The sequence below is a fragment of the Pristis pectinata genome, chromosome 3 (assembly GCF_009764475.1).
Source record: "Pristis pectinata isolate sPriPec2 chromosome 3, sPriPec2.1.pri, whole genome shotgun sequence".
In the NCBI taxonomy this organism is placed as follows: domain Eukaryota; kingdom Metazoa; phylum Chordata; class Chondrichthyes; order Rhinopristiformes; family Pristidae; genus Pristis; species Pristis pectinata.
In genome coordinates, this window is record NC_067407.1 from 17,849,703 (window position 1) to 17,873,958 (window position 24,256).

General features: G+C 41.4%; 1 protein-coding gene across 6 annotated transcripts in view; it reads right to left on the minus strand.

The window, feature by feature from the left end:
- The window catches only part of LOC127568515 (dihydropyrimidine dehydrogenase [NADP(+)]-like), a 581,379-nt gene extending 562,753 nt beyond the window's left edge, over positions 1–18,626 (minus strand). For all 6 annotated transcript variants that reach the window (XM_052012359.1, XM_052012358.1, XM_052012365.1 and 3 more), the window contains exon 1: positions 18,360–18,626. In XM_052012359.1, the coding sequence (XP_051868319.1) occupies positions 18,360–18,398 (39 nt within the window). In that variant the 5' untranslated portion in view covers positions 18,399–18,626. The remainder of the gene's footprint in view (positions 1–18,359) is intronic.
- Positions 18,627–24,256: the final 5,630 nt, after the last annotated feature.

The following is a 24,256-nucleotide window of genomic DNA, read 5'->3' on the forward strand; positions in this document are numbered from 1 at the left end:
TTGTGGCCATTACAAAGATTTGGATGAGAGAGGGACAGGGCTGGATGCTTAATGTTCCAGAGTTTCGATACTTTAGAAAAGATAGAGAGGGAGGTAAAAGAGGATGGGGTGGTGGAGGGGGTGGGGGAGAGTGCAGGAGAGTTGCACTATTAATCAGGGACAATATCACAGCTGCACTCAGAGGGGACATAATGGAGGGCTCATCCACTGAGTCTATATGGGTATAACTCAAAAATAAGAAAGGTGCAATCACTCTGATGGAATTATACTACAGATTCCCCCACCCCCATAGCCACTGGGACTTTGAGGAGCAAATATGCAGGCAGATTAGGGAAAGGCGTAAAAACAACAGGGTTGTTGTCGTGGGTGACTTCGACTTCCTTAATATAGACTGGGGCCTCCTTATGAAGATAGCCTACAACCTCAGTATGTAGATAGTCTACCATACTGGACCTGGTGTTGGGAAATGAGCCTGGCCAGGTGACTGACCTCTCAGTGGGAGGACAGTTAGGGAACAGTGACCACAACTCCTTAAGTTTTAAGATAGCTATACACAAGTCTGAACCTTGCAGGAGAGTATTAAATTGGAGCAGGACAAATTACAAGAGTATTAGGCAGAAACTAGGGAAAATTAATTGGGAACACTTTTTAGGCAAGTCCACAGCTGAGATGTGGAGGGTGTTTAAAGACCAACTGCACAGAGTACAGGACAGGTATGTTCCAGTAAGGAAGGAAGAACAAGGATGGTAAGGGAACCTTATATGTCGAGAGAGATGGTGAATTTAGTCAAGAAGAAAAAGGAAGTGAAAACAAGGTTTAGGAAACTAAGATCAAACAGAGCCCTCAAAGATTATAAAGACGCTATAAAAGAACTCAAGAAGGAAATTAGGAGAGCCAGGAGGGGCCATGCAAAGTCCTTGGCAAGTAGGATTAAAGATAATTCTTAGGCATTCTATACATACATCAAGAGTAAGAGCATAATTAGGGAGAGGGTAGGACTACTCAAAGATGAAGGATGGAACATGTGTTTGGAGGCGGAGGATGTGGGCAAAGTCCTAAATGAGTACTTTGCATCAGGAGAAGGATGTGGAGGAAAGGGAGATCTGTGTGGAGCATGCTAATACGTTAGGGCATTTTGAGATAAAAAAGATGGTAGTGTTGGGTCTCTTCAAGAACATTAAGGTGGTTAAGTCCCCAGGGCCAGATGGGATATGGGATATGGGATATGCCTCAGGTTATTGAGAGAGGCAAAAGATGAGATTTCCGGGGCCTTGAGCAAGATCCTTGTGTCCTCTCTAGCTATAAGCGAGGTCCCAGAGGACTGGCAGGTAGCTAATATCATTCCATTATTCAAGAAGGGAAATAGGGATAATCCTAGAAATTATAGACCAGTGAGTCTCCCGTCAATGGTAGGGAAGTTACTGGAGAGGATTCTTAGGAATAGGATTTATGAGCATTTGGAAAACCATAGCCTAATTAGGGACAGTCAGCATGGCTTTGTGTGGGGCAAGTCATGTCTTACTAACTTGATTGAGTTTCTCAAGGGGTGACAAAGATGATCGATGAAGGTAGAGCTGTGATGTTGTCTAAATGGATTTTGGTAAGGCATTTGACAAGGTCCCTCATGGGAGGCTCATCCAGAAGATTAAGATGCAAGGGATCCACGGAGAGTTGGCCGTTTGGATTCAGAAGTGACTTGACATAGAAGACAAAGGGTAGTGGTCGTTGGGAATTATTCTGGCTAGAGGTCCATGACTAGTGGTGTTCCGCAAGGACCTGTACTGGGAACTCTGCTGTTTGTGATATATATAAGTGACCTGGATGAAAATGTAGATGGGTGGGTTAGTAAATTTGCTGATGATACAAAGATTGGTAGTGTTGTGGATAGTGCAGGAGATTGCTAAAGGATACAGCGGGATATAGATCAGTTGCAGATATGGGCAGAGAAATAGCAGGTGGAGTTTAATCCGGTCAAACGTGATGTGTTGCACTTTGGGAGGTCAAATGTAAAGGGATAGTACACTGTTGATAGCAAGACCCTTAACAGTGTTGATGTGCAGAGAGATCTTGCTGTCCAAGTCCATAGCTCCCCGAAAGTAGCTACACAGGTTGATAGGGTGGTAAAGAAGGTGCATGGCATGCTTGCCTTTATTAGTCAAAGCACTGAGTTCAAGAGTCAGGAAGTTATGCTGCAGCTTTATAAAACTCTAGTTAGGCCGCATCTGGAGTATTGCATTCAATTCTGGTCAATTAGGAAGGATGTGGAGGCTTTGAAGAGGGTGCATAAGAGGTTTACCAGGATGCTGCCTGGATCAGAGATAACGTACTATAAGGAGAGTTTGACAAACTTGGGTTGTTTTCTCTGGAGCGGCGGAGGCTTAGGGGAGATCTGAGAAGTTTATGAGAGGCATAGATAGAGTAGACAGCCAGAATCTTTCTCCCAGCATTGAAACTTCTAATACTGGAGGGAATACATTTAAGGTCAGAGAGGGTAAGTTCAGAGGAGATGTGCGGGACAAGTTTTTTTTACACACAGAGTGGTTTGTGTCTGGAATGCACTGCCGGGGTGGTGGTGGAGGCAAATATGATAGAGGTGTTTAAGAGGCTCTTAGATAAGCATATCAATGTACAGAGAATGGAGGGATATGGACATTGTATAAGCAGAAGGAATTAGTTTAGGTAGGCATTTAATTACTTGTATAATTAATTCAGCACAACATCGTGGACCAAAGGGACTGTTCCTGTGCTGTACTGTTCTACATATGAATATGGGAGCACCACTATATTCAAGTTTCCTTCCACTGTCACACACCAACCTTGTATCATTGTATTTATCATTGTAATTGGGAGCACAGTGAGCAGCACAGTGATGCAGCTAGCAGAGATCCAATGAATCAGGTTCAACCCTGACCTTGGGTGCTATCTGCATGGAGTCTGCTCATTCTCCAGGTGACCACGTGGATTTCCTTTGGGTTCCCTGGTTTCCTCCCATATCTCAAACACAATTGGGCGCTGTAAATCATTGTCAGTTTGTGTAGATGTGTGGTAGAGTCTGGAAGGAGTTGATGGAATGTGGGGAGATTAAAATGAGATTGGTGTAGGTTTAGCGAAAATAGGTCATTGATGGTCGGTGCAGACTCAGTTGGGCGAAGGGTCTGTGACTGTGGCAAATTCCCAGAACTCCCTTTCCAGTAGCTCAGTGGGAGCCTCGTCAAAATAAGAACAGCCGCAGGTCATCATCACCAATTAATGGTGGCCTTGCCAGCGATAAGCACATCCCATATATGAATAAAGGAATAGATCAAAAAACATTAAGTGGTGAGATGAAAAAAAGTATTAGGACAAAACTTCACCCATGAAAAGAAAATGCAATCAGGTGCAATTGAATTCAAGAAAGGGGGTGGTGTAAATGCACCTGTCTACATCAACAGTGCTGAGGTCAAGAGGGTTGAGAGCTTCAAGTTCCTGGGAGTGAACATCACCAATAGCCTGTCCTGGTCAAATCACATAGATGCCTCGGCCAAGAAAGCTCAGCAGCACCTCTACTTCCTCAGGAGGCTAAAGAAATTCGCTACGTCCCCTTTGACACTCACCAACTTTTATCGATGCACCACAGAAAGCATCCCATCTGGATGCATCATGGCTTGGTACGGCAACTGCTCTGCCCAGGACCACAAGAAACTGCAGAGAGTTGTGGACACAGCCCAGCGCGTCACAGAAACCAGCCTCCTCTCCTTGTGAAGCAGCCAGCATAATCAAAGACCCCACCCACCCAGGTCATTCTCTCTTCTCTCCTCTTCCATCAGGTAGAAGATACAGGAGCCTGAGGGCACATACCGCCAAGCTTAAGGACAGCTTCTATCCCACTGTGATAAGACTATGAATCTTCATCAAGCAATGCTTAATGGGGTGAACTTGGTGCCTCTAGACTTTTGATACCACTGCTTAACAAGACAAGTAACAGAGGTACCAACAAAATATGCTGTTGAAGATAATCAACTCTCAACCAACAGCATTGGTTCATACAACAACGCATCAGAAGTCATATCACTTGATACACTCAGTTCTTAAAGGTACACTCACATTCATAAATACCACAATGAATCCATTTTAAAATAAGTGATAAACCCATCTACAAATTATCCACTTCCATCAGATTAAACAAATCAGAGAACTACCTATATATATGAAAATATACAATTAATTTAGGGACACATGCAGAACATAAATTTACTCAACTGAAATTCTCTTGTTTAATAGCTGTGCAAAAGATCACTAAAGTGTTCACTCCAGGTACTCGTGGTTCAAGTGGATCACCGTGTCAGACGGGCTTCATCCACAAATGATCTCATATCCTATACTGCAATTGTCACCTTAATATAGCTCCACAACTATGTACAACTATAAATATATTGTATTACATATTTCTCAAAATCAACTGTTGACATTAACCTTAAGACAGGCAAATAATTCTTTAGCTACTCACAATAGTTGCAATGATATATTGTATTTGGTACACAAATGAACTCAATCACCACAATTTGTACTTGTGTTGTTCTTATGACTCCATCTCTCTGCCTCTACTTTCACTGTACCTCATATCCTAACTTCCACTTTAACTCCCTGCAGACACTGGACCTTTCCCCTTTCCTGCAGTCTGCTTTGATGTCACAAAGTCCTCTCCTCTGACTTTTCCTCTCTGGACAATCTAAAGTGCCTACAATTCTCCCATGACCGTTATTAATCTCTCTTGACATACAGTGGCATGCAAAAGTTTGGACACCCCTGGTCAAAATTTCTGTTACTGTGAATAGTGAAGCGAGTAAAAGATGACCTGATTTCCAAAAGGCATAAAGTTGAAGATGACACATTTCTTTAATATTTTAAGCAAGATTACTTTTTTATTTCCATCTTTTACATTTTCAAAATAAGAAAAATGGAAAAGGGCCTGAAGTAAAAATTTGGGCACCCTGCATGGTCAGTACTTAGTAACACACCCTTTGGCAAGTATCACAGCTTGTAAACACTTTCTGTAGCCAGCTAAGAGTCTTTCAATTCTTGTTTGGGGGATTTTCGCCCATTCTTCCTTGCAAAAGGCTTCTAGTTCTGTAAGATTCTTGGGCCGTCTTGCATGCACTGCTCTTTTGAGGTCTATCCACAGATTTCGATGATGTTTAGGTCAGGGGACTGTGAGGGCCATGGAAAAACCTTCAGCTTGTGCCTCTTGAGGTAGTCCATTGTGGATTTTGAGGTGTGTTTAGGATCATTATCCTGTTGTAGAAGCCATCCTCTTTTCATCTTCAGTTTTTTTTTTGCAGACTGTGTGATGTTTGCTTCCAGAATTTGCTGGTATTTAATTGAATTCATTCTTCCCTCTAACAGTAAAATGTTCTCCGTGCCACTGGCTGCAATACAAGCCCAAAGCATGATCGATCCAACCCTGTGCTTAACAGTTGGAGAGGTGTTCTTTTCATGAAATTCTGCACCCTTTCTTCTCCAACCATACCTTTGCTTATTGTGGCCAAAATGTTCTATTTTAACTTCATCAGTCCACAGGACTTGTTTGCAAAATGCATCAGGCTTGTTTAGGTGTTCCTTTACAAACTTCTGACGCTGAATTTTGTGGTGAGGACACAGGAAAGGTTTTCTTCTGATGACTCTTCCATGAAGGTCATATTTGTGCAGGTGTCGCTGCACAGTAGAACAGTGCACCATCACTCCAGAGTCTGCTAAATCTTCATGAAGGTCTTTTGCAGTCAAACGGGGGTTTTGATTTGCCTTTCTACAATCCTATGAGCAATTCTCTCGGAAAGTTTTCTCGGTCTTCCAGACCTCAACTTGACCTCCACCGTTCCTGTTAACTTCCATTTCTTAATTACATTATGAGCTGAGGAAACGGCTACCTGAAAACACTTTGTTATCTTCTTATAGCCTTCTCCTGCTTTGTGGGCATCATTTATTTTAACTTTCAGAGTGCTAGGCAGCTGCTTAGAGGAGCCCATGACTGCTGATTGTTGGGACAAGGTTTGAGGAGTCAGGCTATTATAAAGCTTTGAAATTTGCATCACCTGGCCTTTCCTAACAATGATTGTGAACAAGCCATCGCCCTAACAAGCTAATGAAGGTCTGAGACCTTGGTAAAAGTTAGCTGAGAGCTCTTGGGGTGCCCAAACTTTTGCATGGTGCTCCTTTCCTTTTTTCACTCTAAAATTGTACAAAACAAAAATAATACACTAATCTTGCTTAAAATGTTGAAAAGAATGTTTCATCTTTAACTTTATGACTTTGGAGATCAGTTCATCTTCTATTCACTTAACTATTCACAGTAACAGAAATTTTGACTAAGGGTGCCCAAACTTTTGCATACCACTGTATTCTGGCTGAACTGTATTAGGCTGACATCAATGAAATGATGCCTGCTTTGACATCTCTCATTGGATCTTCAGAACTTGTTATCTGCCTCCAACTCCCAATACAGTCTCCATCCAACTCAATTTTCACTTTATTCAGGCTATTCTGTAATTCTCATAACAATAAACGCCTTGAAGACACTGACCCTCTTCCCTAAAACTCCAACAGTCTCATGTTTTACAGCAATACTGTCTGTGCCAGACTCAATTGAAATTACCTTATTATAACACCTCATGCAGAGCCTTCCACTTTCCACCTTATCTGTGGATTCATGCAATGGAATAGCTGTCATCCTGAAACTGTGGTGAACTGGCTCTTTCATGCCATCCACAGGGATTACGAGGACTTTCTTTGAATCACTTGCTATCGAGGATTGTGAATACTCCCATTGTTCTGAAGTGCTAACTCATTTTCCAAATGATACTCAGATGGCGATGAGGAGGTGTACAGGAGTAAGATATATCGATTGGTTGAGTGGTGTCACAACAACAACCTCGCACTCAACGTCAGCAAGCCCAAGGAAATGATTGTGGATTTCAGAAAGGGGAAGTCAGGAGAACACACACCAGTCTTCATTGAGGGGTCAGCAGTGGAAAGGACGAACAGCTTCAAGTTCCTGGGCAGCAACATCTCAGAGGATCTATCCTGGGCCCAACACATTGATGCAATCAGGAAGAAGGCACGCCAGCAGCTCTAATGGAGTTTGAGGAGATTTGGTATGTCACCAAAGACTCTCGCAAATGTTGACAGATGTACAGTGAAGAGCATCCCGACTGGTTGCATCACCATCTGGTATGAAGGCTCCAATGCGTAGGATCAAAAGAGGCTGTAGAGGGTTGTAGACTCAGGCAGCTCCATCACCAGCACAACCCTCCCCACCTCAAGGACATCTTCAAGAGGCAGTACCTCAAGAAGGCGGCATCCATCACTAAACATCCTCGCCATCCAGGACATGTCTTCTCATTTCTACCATCGGGGAGGATGTAAAGGAGCCTGAAGATGCATACTCAATGTTTTAGGAACAGTTTCTTCCCCTCCACCATCAGACTTCTGAACAGTCCATAAACCCATGAACACTACCTTGTTATTCCTCTTTTGTACTATTTATTATTTTTGTAACTTATAGTAATTTTTATGTCTTGCACTGTACTGCTGCCACAAGACAACAAATATCATGACATACATCAGTGATAATAAACCTGATTCTGATTCGGATATGGACTGCTCATAATGGACTGTGCTTCACTTTGGGACATTTCACTGGGCCTAACTTTCCAACTTGTTACTGTGCCTTGCAGGTTTGCTTTTCAACCTTCTGTGGCTGCCGCAAACACTTCAGTAATGGATATCTTTTAGCGGAGTAACGCATTTTATTGTGATGAAGGTGAAGTGCAGTGAAGTAGACAGTTGTTCAGCTCTTGCTGCAGACACTTGAAGAGCTAACACTGCAAATCTATAGTTTTCAAAGAAGTCTCTTCATACTCTTATAACATTACTGAAGGTGCATTCTTTGTGAAATTGCAAACTTGTTCCACAACCCGACTGCTGGCTATATCACCTATCCATTCACTGCCATTAACTGCAGGCCTTCACTCCATTCTCCTTCCAGTGTTTCAAGACCATTCTCTCTCTGGTACCTTGATTCATTCCATGGTTGCAATTAACACAACCCCCCTCTTCCATAGCAACTTCCCATGCAACCACAGCAGAAGCAGCAACTGTCTTTCACTTGGAAAATGTGTAGCACCCACACTGGTGTAAGTGACATCACCAGAGAAATCTCCCCAACTTCTGTCCATAATGCCTTAGATTCTTCAATATCAACAGTGAGCAAACATATCATCCCTCTAAAGAGGCTAGGATTTTCACTGTAACTGCATAAACAACTGGTAAAGAGAGATAATAATCAGACTGATTTTTAAGAACTGATTATTCCCATTCAATGATAGTAGTCTTAGATAAGTTTAGTAATGCAAGAATAGAATACCAATACTGGGGTTCGAATGGACTACAGCAGCAAGTATTCCCCAAGTTTGTGAAGAAACAAATCCTTTTAAGTTCATCTTATTTGTAGATAAATACTTGGGAATTTGGTAAGATGTAGAATCAAATACTCAAGATTAGACAAACTGCATTTGTTTAATCACCTATATATAGTGCTTTCGATCACCTTTTTAAAAAGTTGCGACCACCCCGATGAATAGAAACACCTCATCGATTGTGGTTAAGATATAATTAATCATTTTTTGAGAAGTTATTGAGTTATCATATCAGTAATCAGGGAGGAACACACAGATGGTGCAGGTTGTGCCATAATTTTTGGAAGAATGTGATTAAAGGAAGTCCCTTAACAATTTGGGAGTAAAGCAGCAAGGCTAGAAATTTGTCACTTTGACATTCAATATTTCTAACCTGCTCTTATGACTGTGATTTTGCCCTAAGTAACCCCTTACAAAAATTGTTGAATTCATTTTTTTTTAAATGGCATCAGTGTTCATGTTACTGTAAACTTCCTGGAGCATCAGCAGTACAAGTATTCCATCAGTGGTACCTGCAGCTACTGCATAGTAGTACCACAGCTGATAAGGTACAGATGTCTGTTCTTTTGAACCTAGGGCCATTAATGCATGGTCGAACTGAACTGAGATACTGCCAAAGCATCCTAAGCCTGAAAACTTGGAAGCTACAGATAATCCTCAACTGCATGGAGCACTGGAAAAGTCATGTTCCAAATGACTGAGCAAGCGACAGCTCCCTGACTGGTTGACTTAAAGCAGAATACAGCCTTTCAGTCCTGCAGGCCCATGAAATCTAAAATTCAAGATTTTCAAAGCTTCTTTTTTTTTTGCACAAAAAAAGGAACAAGCTGAGGTTTCCCAGGCTAGTTCAAAAAGCATCATGTGAACTGGGGCTTTAATCTCTTTTGCTGTTTCTTTATGTGCAATAAGGTAAAAACATAGGCCTAGAAGGTGCAGTGCACCATTTTAGGCATATGTATGGTTGATGCACCAAGTTCCAAGAGCTATTTTGGTTGCCAGCCCAACAATGTGAGATTCAGTGTCAGATTGCACGAAGAAAACTCTGCTATCCTCACTGGGGGTCAGGCATGGGGGAGGGAGAGGATCAGCAGTGGTAAGTGCTCTTGGAGCCCTCGGCAGTGACAGTGATCAGGTCTGTATGGATGGGTGGGATGAAGTTTGCAGCAGGAGTTACTAGCAGTCCCAAGATCATGGCATTCATAATGGACATCGGAGCTGGATGATCTGGCAAGTGGGAGGAGTGTAGTGGGGGACAATCAGGATATCATTGGTTCAGATATTTAGGAGATCAGGGATCAGATCCTAAGCCAAATAGAACATGGTGGTGTAGTGGGAGGAAATCAGGGCTTTAAAAGTCAGTGTGTTGGGGGCCCAAAGGACAGGTAGGTGGACTTGCAGTTATTATAGTGAGGTTCCAGTCCCACGATGATTGTCCCAGTAGCTATTCTGGGGATAAGTGGACTAATGGCAGGCACAGTAGTGTAGCGGTTAGCATAACACTATTACAGCACCAGTGACCCAGGTTCAACTCACCAAAAATAGCATTGCAACCTGAAATTACATCACTTGATCAAATACAGATGAGGAAATTGTGTGAAGTGCACAGCTCATGCCAGAAAGTTCATAAATGACCTTCCTGAGGATTTAAAACAACCTGGAAATGGTCATTATTACATTTCATTCATCTATTGTGCATTTTCAATCATGTAGTATTGAAATAAAAATAAATAGCGATACATAATCAAATTTATAGTCTGTAAGCACTTGGGCAGAATAGAAAGCACTGTAGAAATGTGATAAATTCTCTCTGGTTATATTTAGCCTGGTCAGCCTGATGCTGAAATGCCAACTACTGTCTGATTCAATGCTGAAATCAAAAATCCTACAATATTAACCAGTTTATTTTGCACTTGGATGCAGATATTTATTAGTACTGACAAAGTAAACAGCCTTTGAAAGTTCATGCAGTATATCCATTTATAGTGTTAAACCTTTTAACACAACAAGCTTTGACCAAATTTATTCAGAGCCATAACGTTTTGCTATAACCTACCAAGTTGGAATTTATTTACCAATAGGATGAATAAATATTGTTCCATGGAAACAGTTCTGGAAGCAGCAGGCAATAAATGTGTTGTACACTAAGAATGGGCAACAACATGTTTGGATGGAGAGTCAAATGCTTCAGTTGATTAGATATTTCACTATAAAGTACACATAACTTCTTCAGGGTCAAAGCCTTGCTTGTTCAGATAATTCCCATTACTACTGGTTACATTTTAATTTTGAAGAAAGTTTAACATTGTAACAGAAAGCTTGGTTATGTTGTCCAGAATGTTATTATTCCCAGTCAAAAGTAAAGCCAATTTAAATAGACATTACGTAACTTACTGTTCACATTCTGAAAATCTTTCTGCTGTTCAGTCACTGTTGCTGGGTCAAAATCCAGGACCTCTCCCTAACAGCACTGTGGGTACAGCCACACCTCAGGAACTGCAGCAGTTCAAGAAGACAGCTCACCACCACTTTCTCAAAGGCAATTAGGGATGGTCAATTAAATGCTGGCTCAGCCTGTGAGGTCCACATCCCTTGAATGAATAAAAAAAATCTCTAGAGTTTGACAGAACTAGGCTCCTAATATTTGGTAGGGCCATAATCAAGATAATTCCAGAGCAGTTGGATTGGTAAGAAGTCTGTTGGTTACACATCTGGGATCCTGGAGGCTTGTTTAAGCTCTGAAGAGAGAGTATTTGGCTTTTGCAGTTAGGTAAATGTGAGGGTAAAGGATTATGGAGTCACAGTTTTGAGGGAACAGTGACAGGATTTAACTGCACTGAACTATGGTCATGTTAACTTGAAGTTCTATGGACTGAAGAAAAGTCTGGCTGAAGTGACTCAAATTTGGAATGCTGGAATTCTGGTTGAGGTTGTGATGTGGTAACTCACAAGATCAGAGGGCTGTTCATTGTGCTGACAGTCTCATGGAATTATACAACATTAATGTGCGTAAAGGAACTTTGAGACTCCAAAATTTAATGAAGGAACACAACCACAACAGCAGCTATGCTTTAGATTGCCATGGTAACTACAAGGCAAGATGGGTATTGTTATTGGTATTGATTTATTATTGTCACTTGTACCTACGTACAGTGAAAAACTTGTCTTGCATACAGTTTGTACAGATCAATTCATTACACAGTGCATTGAGGTAGTACAGGGAAAAACAATAACAGAACACAGAGTAAAGTGTCACAGCTACAGGGAAGTGCAGTGCAGGTAGACAATAAGGTGCAAGGTCATAACAAGGTAGATTGTGAGGTCAAGAGTCCATCTCATTGTACAAGGGAATCATTCAATGGTCTTATCACAGTGGGATAGAAGCTGTCCTTGAGCCTGGTGGTATGTGCCCTCAGGCTCCTGTATCTTCTGCTTGATGGGAGAGGGGAGAAGAGACAATGACCTGGGTGGGTGGGGTCTTTGATTATGCTAGCTGTTTCACCAAGGCAGCGAGAGGTCTAGACAGAGTTCATTGAGGAGAGGCTGGTTTCCATGATGTGCTGGGCTGTGTCCACAACTCTCTGCAGTTTCTTGCAGTTCTGGGCAGAGCAGTGCCATACCAAACCATGATGCATCCAGATACAATGCTTTCTATGGTGTATCGATAAAAGTTGGTGAGCGTCAAAGGGGCCATGCCAAATTTCTTTAGCCTCCCGAGGCTCTGGTGAGCTTTCTTGACCATGGCGTCTATGTGGTTGGACCAGGACAGGCTATTGGTGATGTTCACTCCAAGGAACTTGAAGCTCTCAACCTTCTTGACCTCAGCACCATTGATGTAGACAGGTACATATACACAGCCCCCTTTCCTGAAGGGAATGACCAGCTCTTTTGTTTTGCTGACATTGAGGGAAAGGTTGTTCTTATGACATCATGTTACTAAGCTCTCTATCTCCTTCCTGTACTCCAACTCATCATTATTTGAGATACGGCCTACTATAGTGGTATCATCTGCAAACTCGTAGATGGAGTTAGAGCAGAATTTGGCCACGCAGTCATGAGTATATAGGGAGTAGAGTAGAGGGCTGAGGACATAGCCTTGTGGGGCACCAGTGTTGAGAATAATCATGCTGGAGGTGTTGCTGCCTATCCTCACTGATTGTGGTCTATTGGTGGGAAAGTCAAGGATCCAGTTGCAGAGGGAAGTGTTGAGTCCCAGGTCTCAGAGTTTGGTGATGAGTTTGCTTGGAATTATAGTACTGAAGGTGGAGCTGTAGTCAATAAACAGTAGTCTAACATAGGTGCCTTTACTGTCCAGATGCTCCAGAGCTGAGTGTAGGGCCAGGGAGATGGCATCCACTGTTTTGGTGGTAGGTGAATTGCAGTGGGTCATGGTTGTCTGGGAGGCTGGAGATGACACATGCCATGACCAGCCTTTCAAAGCACTTCATGATGGTGGATGTCAGAGCCAATGGTTAGTAGTCATTGAGGCATGTTACCTTGTTTTTCTTAGGTACCGGAATGATAGTGGTCTTCTTAAAACAGGCGAGAACCTCAGATTGAAGCAGGGAGAGGTTAAATGTGTCTGCAAATACCCCTACCAGCTGATCAGCACAATATCTGAGGACATGACCAGGGACACCATCCGGGTCAGATGCTTTCCTCGGGTTCACTTTCTGGAAAACTGAACTTACATTCTTGATGGTGACCACGGGTTCAGTTGCATTGGAGGCTGTCAGGGTGGGTGGTGGCAATCCACTCCCCTTCTGTTCAAAATGCACATAGAATGCGTTAAGCTCATCAGGAAGGGATGTGCTGTTGTTGACTATGCAGCCCGACTTTGTTTCGTAGCCCGTTATAGCATGTAAGCCCTGCCACAACTGACGGCTGTTCTGGGTCTCTATTTTGAACCAGTATTGTCTCTTGGCATTCCTGATAGCTTTTTGGAGGTCATATCTCAATTTCTTGTAAAAGTAAACGTCACCTGACTGCAATACAGCAGTCGTCAAGTTCATTAAGGAGTGGATCTGCCGGTTCATCCATTGTTTCCAGTTTAGGAACACCCGTATTGTCCTCTTTGGTACACAGTCCTCAACACACTTGCTGATAAAGTCCATGATGGTGGTGACATACTCATCAAGGCTGGCAGCTGAGTGTTTGAACATGGACCAGTCCACTGACTCAAAGCAGTCACGTAGAAGCTCATCTATTTCCTCAGACCAGCACTGCATGACTCTCTGTCCTAGATCCTCCCGTTTCAGTTTGTATGCAGGGAGGAGGAGCACAGCCTGGTGGTCTGATTTACCAAAGTGAGGGTGAGGGGTGGCTCGGAAAGCATCCTTGATGGTTGTATAGCAATGGTCATGGGTGTTAGGGCCCCTGGTGGGACAGGAGATGTGCTGGTTGTACTTTGGTAACACACTCAAGGTTAGCCTTGTTGAAGTCACCTGCAATGATGAAGAGGGTCTCAGGATATCCTGTCTCAAGGTTGTTGACCACAGAGTATAGTTCATTGAGTGCAGGCTTCATATCCGTCTGGGGTGGGCCGTAGAATGCCATCAGGAAGTGAACTCCTGTGTGGTCGACACTTCACTGTTAGATATTCCAGGCTGGGTGAGCAGGAGCTCGCCAGTACCGTCACGGCAGAGCACCACGAGTTATTGATTTAGGAGCAGATCCCTCTGCCTCCAACTCTGCCTGAGGACACTGTACTGTCCATTTGGTGGATTGGGAAGCCCTCAGGTTGTATGGCACAGTCAGGTGAAGCAGGTGTAAGCCACGTTTCATTGAGACATAGCATACGGCATTCCTTCAGTTCTCTTTGATAGGTCAGTTTTGTCCTTAGTTCATCAATTTTGTTCTCAATGGCCTGGACGTTAGCTAGTAGTATGCTGAGGAGGGGGGGTCAGTTTTATCCTTAGTTCCTCAATTTTGTTCTCAATGGCGTGGACATCAGCTAGTAGTATGCTGAGGAGGGAGGTCTTGTATCCACCCTGTTTCAGCTTCACCTGCAGCGCAGCCCTCTTACCACACTTCCAAGGTAAGTGGCTGCGACTCGTCGGTAGGTTGATCCTATAGTTAGGAATGTGGGGACAGCATTTAATCAAGAAGCAACATTAGCATTCTGATATACACCAATAAACACTTGAAGGTCAGTCACAGTGACTGGGATATCAGGTAAACATTGGCTGAGACACTCATAATAAGATTAAAATTTGAAGAACGGTTAAGTTGTACCATAATATGCAACTACCGTACTGTTAATGTACTGTTGAAAGTCTGCTGACTGGTTGCATCATGGTCTGATACGGTAACTCAAATGCACAGGAACACAAGAAGCTGCAGAATGTAGTTGACTCTGCCCAATACATAGCAGGCACATCCCTCCCCACCATTGGTAGTATCTGCAACAGGCGCTGCCTCAAAAAGGCAACATACATCAAAGATCCCCACCATCCAGGCCATGCCATCTTCTCACAGCTACCATCAGGCAGGAGGTACAGAAGCCTGAAGTCCTACACCACCAGGTTCAAGAACAGCTACTTCCCTTCAACCATTTGCTTCTTGAATCAACTGCCAAAACCCTAATCACTACAGCTTAGCAACACTATGATCACTTTGCACTAAAAGTGACTTTGTTTCTTTTGTTCTAAGTGTGTTTGTTCTTGTGTATAATTTATGTCTAATTTATGTTTTTCTTGTGAATGCTGCTTATATGATGCTACGTGCCAGTGATGCTGCTGCAATAAGTTTTTCATTGCACCTGTGCACACATGTACTTGTGCAAATGACAATAAACTTTGGACTAGACTTCGACTAATAGCAATATCCAAACATAATGATTTTGTCTCCCCTTGAGCTTGCATGAAATCAGGTATAAGAACCTACAGGTGCTGTTGCACTGCGCAAGGAAGCTTCCTCCTCCACACTTAATAAAACTTTGGTGATCCAAAGGTACTGATTCCGAGTGGAAATTTCCACATTTCAGGTACTAAAGAAACCAAAGAAAATGAAATGCTGAAAGTAAGGCAGTAGTTGAAAGAATTGAATACCCTGGAAGGAGAGACTGAGGATAGGGTCAGGAAAATTGTATAAGAAAGTATGAGATTGTGGATAGGACTAATGAGGCATCAGGCTTGTTCAGGGATTGGTAGGAGAAGGGGCTACAAGAGAAAGAGGAAAGGAGCAAAATAGAGTTGAAGACTGCCTAAATTTGTCACTTCACCACTGTCCACAGGGGTTTATTCTCCTCACAAGCATTAGCCATAATCCCATTTGCTTTATGTAATTGTTCATTGGATGTTGGGTGGGGAAAGAAGGTGAGAGAGGTCATTGACCAAGCCAGAATTTATTATCCATCTTCAATGCTATTCTGCTGAAATGCTTGACTTCAGATTTCTAACACAAACAATTGCAACCATGCTGTTGCTTTGCAATAGGTCCATTGTAAGCAAAAAATATATACATGCTGAAAATCTGAAAATACTGGAAATATTCAGAAGGTCAGGCAGCATCTGTAGAAATGGAAATAAGAGTTAATGTTTCAAGTGGATGAACTTTTCTCAGAAGTGGGAGAATTTAGAAAACAGGCCTATTTAAATGCAGCAAAGGGGGAGGGTTGGAGAGACAAAGAGAATGTTGGTCATGGGGTGGACACCAAGAGAAGATAGGTGACTAATTAGTGTCAGAACTGAAGGATCCTGGTGTAACAGCAGGGAATGCTGGAAGGTGCACATCAGGTCAGAATGCATCTATGAGTTGGGGGGAGGGGTGTTGCATGATTGGTGTTTTGGGTTGATCACCTCTCAAGGTGGCAGGGTTGTTGGCCTGGGGCATTAGCTGTTTCTCTCTCAAAAGGATGTTCTCTGGTCTCTGGCTACTTCCATCATTTTCTGTCTTGTTTCAAATTTCTGTAGTTGTTGCTTTTCAATTGCACGCCTGTCTTCTAACTTTTCCCATTCTGATGAAAAGTTATCCACCTGAAATAATTAACTTTTTTTTCTCTCCTCATCTGTTGCCTTACCTGCTGAGTACCTCAGCATTTTCTGCTTTTATTATACTGCATTGTATCTGCTTGCTAAATAAAGCCACAGTAGTTCCTCCCTCATCAACACAGTTTGTAGCTGAATCTCTGCAAAGTCCCAGCACAAACTGAACCACTTTTTTTTTACTTCTAGCAGACAACTCATTTTACCAAGATATGAAAAATGTATTTCAAACATTCTGATGGCAAAAGATCACCAATGAAGCAGTTAAGATGTTCAGACCAAACAGCCAACCTAGAAATTCCAGCAGTGAAATGACCAAGATGATTTTCCTGACTAGCAACAAGCATTGTCATCTGGCCATGTGGGATGTTATGACATCTGTTCTGGCCGCCAATTCCTATTAAAGGAGGAATGGGTAATCTTTTCAAATAGAGAGGACAGAGGTCAATAGTTCAAACTGAATATCAGAATTACAAAGGTGTTCAAGTTTAGCATGAATCAGTGGCCTGGGAAGGGAAATGAAATTAATGGTGAATCTTCAGAATTCATGACAAGGTCTGAAAATGAAAGCTTTGAAAGCTGTAGAAATGGATGTCAGACAAACAGGCTGATAGCATAGAGACAGCAGAGAAGAAGTGGGGAAGGAGTAAGGAGATATGGTAGGGAGGTACAGCTGGAAGCCATTAACACACATGGAGCCTAATGTGAGTTTTCATATGGTGTCATCAATGGGCAGCATGTAGATGAGGAAAAGGAGAGAGCCAAGGATGGATTCTTGAAAGACACCAGAGGCAGTGGGCAAAAGTAGTCACATTCCAATGTTATCAACAGTCTAAATTGCTCAGCATACAAAACAATTTGTATTAATATAGCAACTTTCACACAGTAAAACATCCCAAGTTCTTCAAGCTTTGACACCATGAAGATATAAGAGCAGGAGGCCAGACGCTTAGTCAAAGAGAAAGGTTTTAAGAGGCACTGTAAAGTATGTAGAGAGAAGGGTGGAGAGATTAGGGAATCCAGAGCTTAGAGCATTGGCAGCTGAAGATATAGCTGCCAAGCATAGAGTGAGTAAATAAAGGGATGCTCAAAATGACAGAATTAGAGGAACACTAATAACTTGGAGAACGGCCATGCTGAAGGGTGCTACAGAGATGGGAAAGAGGAGATTATGGGGGGGGGGTTTGAGAGCAAAGGATGAAAATTTGAAAATCAAGGTGCTGCTTAGCTGGCAATCAATGAAAGTTGATAAGTAAATGGGACCCGGTACAAATTAAGTCATGGACAACAGAGTTTTGGGTTAGCTTAACCTTTTTGAATGGTGAGGCAGAGGCACATCAGAAGAGTAAAGGCAAGGATGAGGCTTTCCACAGCAAATGAGTTCAGAGACGGGTTGATTCAGTTAACATTACCAAGGTGGAAATGGTGTTCTTCTTCAGTGAGACTGTATGGCTAGAAGCTCATCTCAATGTTAGCTGCAACACCAATGCAGCTAATAGGTTGATTAAGCAATGGACAATTCCCAGGGAAAAGACTGGAGATGGTGGCAATGGAGTATGTGGCATTGACAAAGGAGCCAGTTTTGGACTTACCACTATCTACGTGAGTGAAATTTCTGATTCACAGTTGTATATCAGACAGCGGTAATCCACAGAAGCAGGAAACTATTGTCAATGATTAGGGTGAGGGAAGGATGGTGTTGTGAATTGTCAAGACTAAAAGCTGCACAAGACAGACGAGGAGGAAAAGGTTACTTTTCTCACAAAGAAGCCATTTGGTAACTTTAATAATGGGTTTTAGGTACAGTGGTAACAGGAGAAACCTGGCGAGAAACGTAGTTGAGTCTCTGACAGTACAGTAAGACATTTCAAGAAACCCCCAAAAAAGTCCTGCCACATGAAAGAAGTCGCATCTCTTGCGCTCTTACCTCGATATCGGGCAGGTCAAAGCTCAACACTCGGGACATGATCGGATGAAGATTCTGACCCCCGAGTGGAAACTTTGCAGGAGAAACTTGTTTTGTTCTCTCGCGAGATTAACCAGTGAAACGGGTCACATCGTGCGGAGTGTCCGGCGATCACCGGCAGTCCTCAGGCAGTATTGAACCAAGGACACACTCCGAGCCAACAGCCGGAGCCTGGGAGATAAAATATTGCATTCGAGCTGCCGGGGGCGGGATCGCGAAGAGGCAGAACAAGGCTTGATAGGTTCAACTCCCCCCCCACAGCCGAAGTACGCGGTATCAAATTTGTACTTGGATTAATTATTGTAAGACTGAGGAGGTCAAAATCAACCTTTTATCATTAGGCAGAAATAACCGAACATGTTGTTTAATAACTCATTTGGCCACAGTGAAGTGTTTATGCGAATGCTGAAAGCAAAATACTGCAGACACTGAAGATCTAAAATAAAATAGGACATGCAAGAAAGATTCAGTTGGTCACTGCCTGCCCTGTATTAATAGTAGAAGGAGAGGACCATCTCATGAACTACCCATACCCACCCGCCCAGTCGGCCACTTCCTGCCCCATCTGTGGAGGACCCTGCGGCTCCCACATTGATCTTATCAATCACTTCAGAACCCACAAAACTAGAGTGGAGAAGAAAAAAACTGCTGGAGGAACTCGGTGGGTCAAGCAGCATCTGTGGAGGTAGAGGGATGGTGTGGAGACTCTGCATCAGGACACCAATCTGGAGTGAAAGCAACTCATCTTATAACTCCGATAAAATGAAAAGGAGCCCCATATGATGACAATATTCAAAAAGGACCAATGGTAAGTGCTAGACAAACATGTTAAAAATGCCTTCCAAGTCAACCTGGAAGGAGAAAGAACCTCGCAAAATGACCTCTGGTGTCTCAATCATCTCCTTGAATTTTTTGGAGCTGTTGAGCTGGTGGATGCACAAAACCAGGTTGACATCACATAATTGGATCATCAAAAATGTTTTCAAATGGCTAATCAAGGTTCCTGGGATTGATAACAATATTATGGGCTGGAAAATGAATTCTCATTAGCATTGATTGTGCATTGGGATCAATTGTGAGTAGACTTCTGCAAGGATCAGTTATAGGGCAGTTACTGTCCACAATATCAAGGATCTGTATGAAGGCACTGGGGAAATTTTCTTCAAGTTTGCAGATATTTCAAAGAATCTTTCAATTATTAGGACTTTAGATTTAAAAAAAAATAGAACCATAGCGTTGGAGGATTCATCTGATGAACGCTTTTGTTGTTGGCAATGCAATATAATGTACATAAGTAGAGCTAATGGCAAACATGTGTGCACAATGCAGAGTTGTGAACTTAAGGTAGGAAGCATGATCAGGATCTCCATGTCATAGTTCATGGTCAGTTCTTTTTGCCAAAGCAAATGGTATATGGATATAGTGTCAAGGTAGTCAAACACAAAACAAAAATACATTCCATGAATTAACCTTGGACAGCGATTCTCAAAATCGCTGTTATGATAATAAAAAATGTCCTAGAAAGTTCAAATTGATACTTGATTTAAAGGATTTTTGTTTCTGTAAAAAAAGCACCAACTTTGACATACTTGAATTGAGTTCTTTACAATAATGGCAGTATTACATTTGATCCATGTGGATAGTGCTTTTGAGTTGAATCGGAGGAGAATCAGTAATATGAATGAACATTAAACTAGATTAGAACTAGGTCAGATATCAGGAATCTTTACGCGTTACAAGGGAATCAAACATTAATTAACATGATGGACTTTATGTAGGAAGATATTGTGTACATTGGCGGAATTAAACTCTTTATTGTTCACATGGCGCTTGATATTCACATGGTTTCAATCAGATACTCTTCAATTTTGCAAAGTTTTCTGTATCTTGTACTATGCAGAGAATTTGAGAAGCATTTCCATCTGATGTGGCTTGGGTTTGATTCATAATTTGTGAGACAATGCCATTATGAACTATGCTCTCAGTTGACTTTCATAGATCTTGTATTTCTCCCCAGGAATACTTGTGATACGCATATTTAGAAATGGTTGATTCCTTTTGAATGTTTTATCACATGTGATTGCTGAAGCCCTTGTAAACTCCCCAGTTGTGTCGGCATATGAAAACGATTGGGACATATTGATTAAATAAAATACTGCATAATATTCTGCACAAAACACTGTTACTGCTAGTATTCAACCAGGATCTGTCCTTGGCTGCTTCCTATATTTTAGCAATACTCTGCTCCTTGTAACATTATCTGAAAATAGACTATTTATTTCCACATGAAGACTGGTGACAGATACCCAGCACAACCTCACCACCACCCTCCTTGACTCTAAATTGTCATAACTCCCTGTTTTTCTTCCAGTTCTGGATAAGCAGAAAGGTCCTCCAGCTAGACGTTGGGCAAACTTCAGTTAACATACAGTCCCCATTTCCTCACTACCAACTCTAGTTGTCTCTAAGGCAGCTAGCTGAAAGCAAACCACGTCGCTTGCAACATTGGCACTGTACTTGATGCTCAGATTATATTCACTCATCTCTTTCTCCATCATGTCACACGATAGTACCCTTGCTTCAGTTCATTACCTGAAAACCTCTTCCATCCCTTTATTGCCCATAATGGCCTTTCTCCTCCTCTCGTAGCTGGCCTCTCTCTTTCAACTCTCTGAATCTTGTGGCCATCCAAAGCATTCCTCTCTGTGTCATTTATTAACAGCAAATCCTGTTCATGCATTGCCCGTTTGTAGACTTACATTGGTCTCCAGTTAACCAAGACTTCAAACTTAAAGTCTCACATTTTTCTTGTGCTGGTCCACCACAAACAATCACCACTCTCCCAAACCTGCATGATCTAGATCCAGATAATGCAATGGAACAGCACTGCTGGCAAAATTCTCTTAACAGCTTTGACAGTTATGATAGCTGATAAACCCACACCCCCAACTTTGTTGGTTGTTAAATCTTTCAGGGTTCTTAAATGTTTCTAAGTTCATGTTGATTAACAATAATTTTTTAAAAAGTTAAAAAATCTTAGATTGAAATAAACTAAATACTTAAAACACATTTAAATACCTTAAAAAATTAAATTGCAAATAATTTGTAAAGGAATTTACCTTTCCCTCACCTTTCTTCCCCACAGCACCACAGCCCCCATTTTAACCAACAAGCTTACAGATCTAGTACCAGGTCTAGCCTGGATAGAGTCTGTGAACTGATTTCTCCAAGTTGGGAAATCTCAGCTTGATCTTCTGTTCTGCTGGACTTTGTTTTCAAATCACTTCATTATGAACTCTTCCCGGACTCTTAATCTACTCAAACCCTGTTTCCTCAATACTAACTATGAAGTGCCAGTTCAATATCTCCAAATTCAATCACTGTAGAATTGATGACATAGTTTCAGCTGCCTTGGGTGTTTGTCTAGATTCACTCCCTGAAGCTCTACCTGTCCCTCATCACTTATAATTCCCCCGACACCTAATTCTGTGAGCAAGTTTTGGTATTCTGCCCTAATACCTCTAAAAATAATATATTTCAATTGATAATGCTCTTATGCTACTCTTGGGCTACTTTTGAACATTTAAGGAAGTTTATACCAATACAACTTATCATTGAATGATAAGCATTTAAGCCTCATTTCACATTTACCCTGAGAACAACATTCATGCAACTCATTCACAACTGTAATTCGTGATCTACATTCTTCATCCCTGCAATAAACATAGTACTGAGTATCTTGATATTCATTAACATTGGCAATTCATTGTCATGATGCACAGCAGTTAGCTTTGCCAATTGCCTCTTTGTGAACCAACAGCCAATCGAGTGGAAGGCATACCAAAACTGAATTAAGGAAATCACCAAGAGAGATTGCCCAATGATAATATGGAGGAACACTAAATGTTTCAATGGAACAACAATAATGGAGCAAAATTTCATCATTGATCCTGTGAAGCCAGTACCAAAACTAGTCAATATAAAAAAATATGGACAACCCCAAACTGGATATTTACCTGACATCAATCGATATACAAATGAAGCTCTAGTCACTATTGCAACAATTAAAGTTAAGTAATATCTTTTCTGGGGCACATGACAGATGTTCATGTGGTCAGACCAAATGTATAATTTGTTCCAAAATCTGCATGCCAATATTGCAATGATTGTCTTACAAATTAGATTGGAAAGAAATTTTAAGGTGTGAGTCTAAAATAAAGACTGTAATTAGAAATGTCTTCCCTGATGAGCACATTGGCAGGGACATGCAATTTTGACACGGGCATTTTGTGTTTTAATGATAAGGTCCCGATTTAAACAAATTGATTCTTAAACAAGCATTAAAGGTGTGGAAAATATGAAAATAACACATTTACGCTTCATATTAACTGATCCTGTAAACATCTAGCAGATTGCACTTTGCTCTCAAGGTAAAACAAATGGAAATGAGCATTAAACTCCCCCTTCATATATTGATACCCAGAGCAAACTACAGTACCGAATACTGATCATCAGATATTGTTCACAGTTTCTCAACTCATCAAAACTGACAAGGATCCTGCAATGAAACAGAATATCTGCATCATTATCAGAATAGAGATTGCCAATGTCAGAGTACAAACTAATATGTTTTAGGAAGAGCTAATGTCAGGGAATGGAGCACAACAAATCATTTAAAAAAGACCAATAATTAAAAACTTGGGACTGGAAAATAAGTAATGCAATTTATGAATTGCTCTTAATACTTAAATTCAGCCCGTGATTCATTGCGAATAGTACTATTAACAGCACATTTACTGATAGAGGATCCATTGAGTCTTCAAAGCTATAGCTCTCTTAAATAGGTCCTGACTGCACTGTAAATTTGAGTTGAAACATGATAAAAAATATATTAAACATTTAAAAAAATCTAATGTGAAATTCTGATGCTATATAAACAAAATATCGAAGGTGTGCCCACAGTAGATCTGGTGGAATTTGTTTCTGACTATAATAACTTTAAGATATTGAGAACTTAGTTCAGATGAAGGTACTTCTGGTTAAAAATTGCTCAAAAGGTGAACATTAAAAAAAGCCGCTCAGGGACATGGAATATGAAGTGCTTAGCTTCTCATTGCATTGTTTTAAACAGAATCATATTCTATAAAAATAGACTTGCAAATTGCAAATAGCTTTTTCCCAAACTTGTCACACAAACAGATACAAATCTTTAAGGTTTCTGATGGAAATTGTTATGGAACATGCTCACAAGCAGCTATTGATTTTAGCCTAATAAGAATGATTTACAGATGGATCAGGATGTGTTTGATGAAATGCTGCTTCAAAAAAGCAAAGGACAGCTCCTAACCATGATCATTGTTATTATCCTGTAATAAGTATTGACAAAGTGCATCTGTTTGCATGAAATTAGGCTCACTATCAGGTACAGAGATGCTCTCATCAATATAACTGTTTTCACAAGAAATTGTTATTTAAAAAAACATATCTTGTAGAATTAAAATTGTTCATTGATTAGACAATCTCCAGGCATCAATTATATCAATCTTTCATCAGTTCTGTGATTACCAGAAAAAAAATCATAATTTAAACTTATGTTTGTTAGAATAAAGAAATATGAAATGGGCATCTTTAAAAGATGGAAGAGATCACCAGCTCCCTGCCTAAAGATCTTCAACGTGTGTCCCTAAGCTCCCCAGATGAGACTAAACCTGCTGATGGAAGCCAACTGTTCCATGTATTATGTGGACATTTCTCAATGATAGCACCAGCAAATTCAAGATTTCGCTTTGAATGCACAAGTCCTGGACTTTGGTTTTTGGTTGGTTGGGCTCTGCTAGTAATTTCCCAGCTGTGTCCCA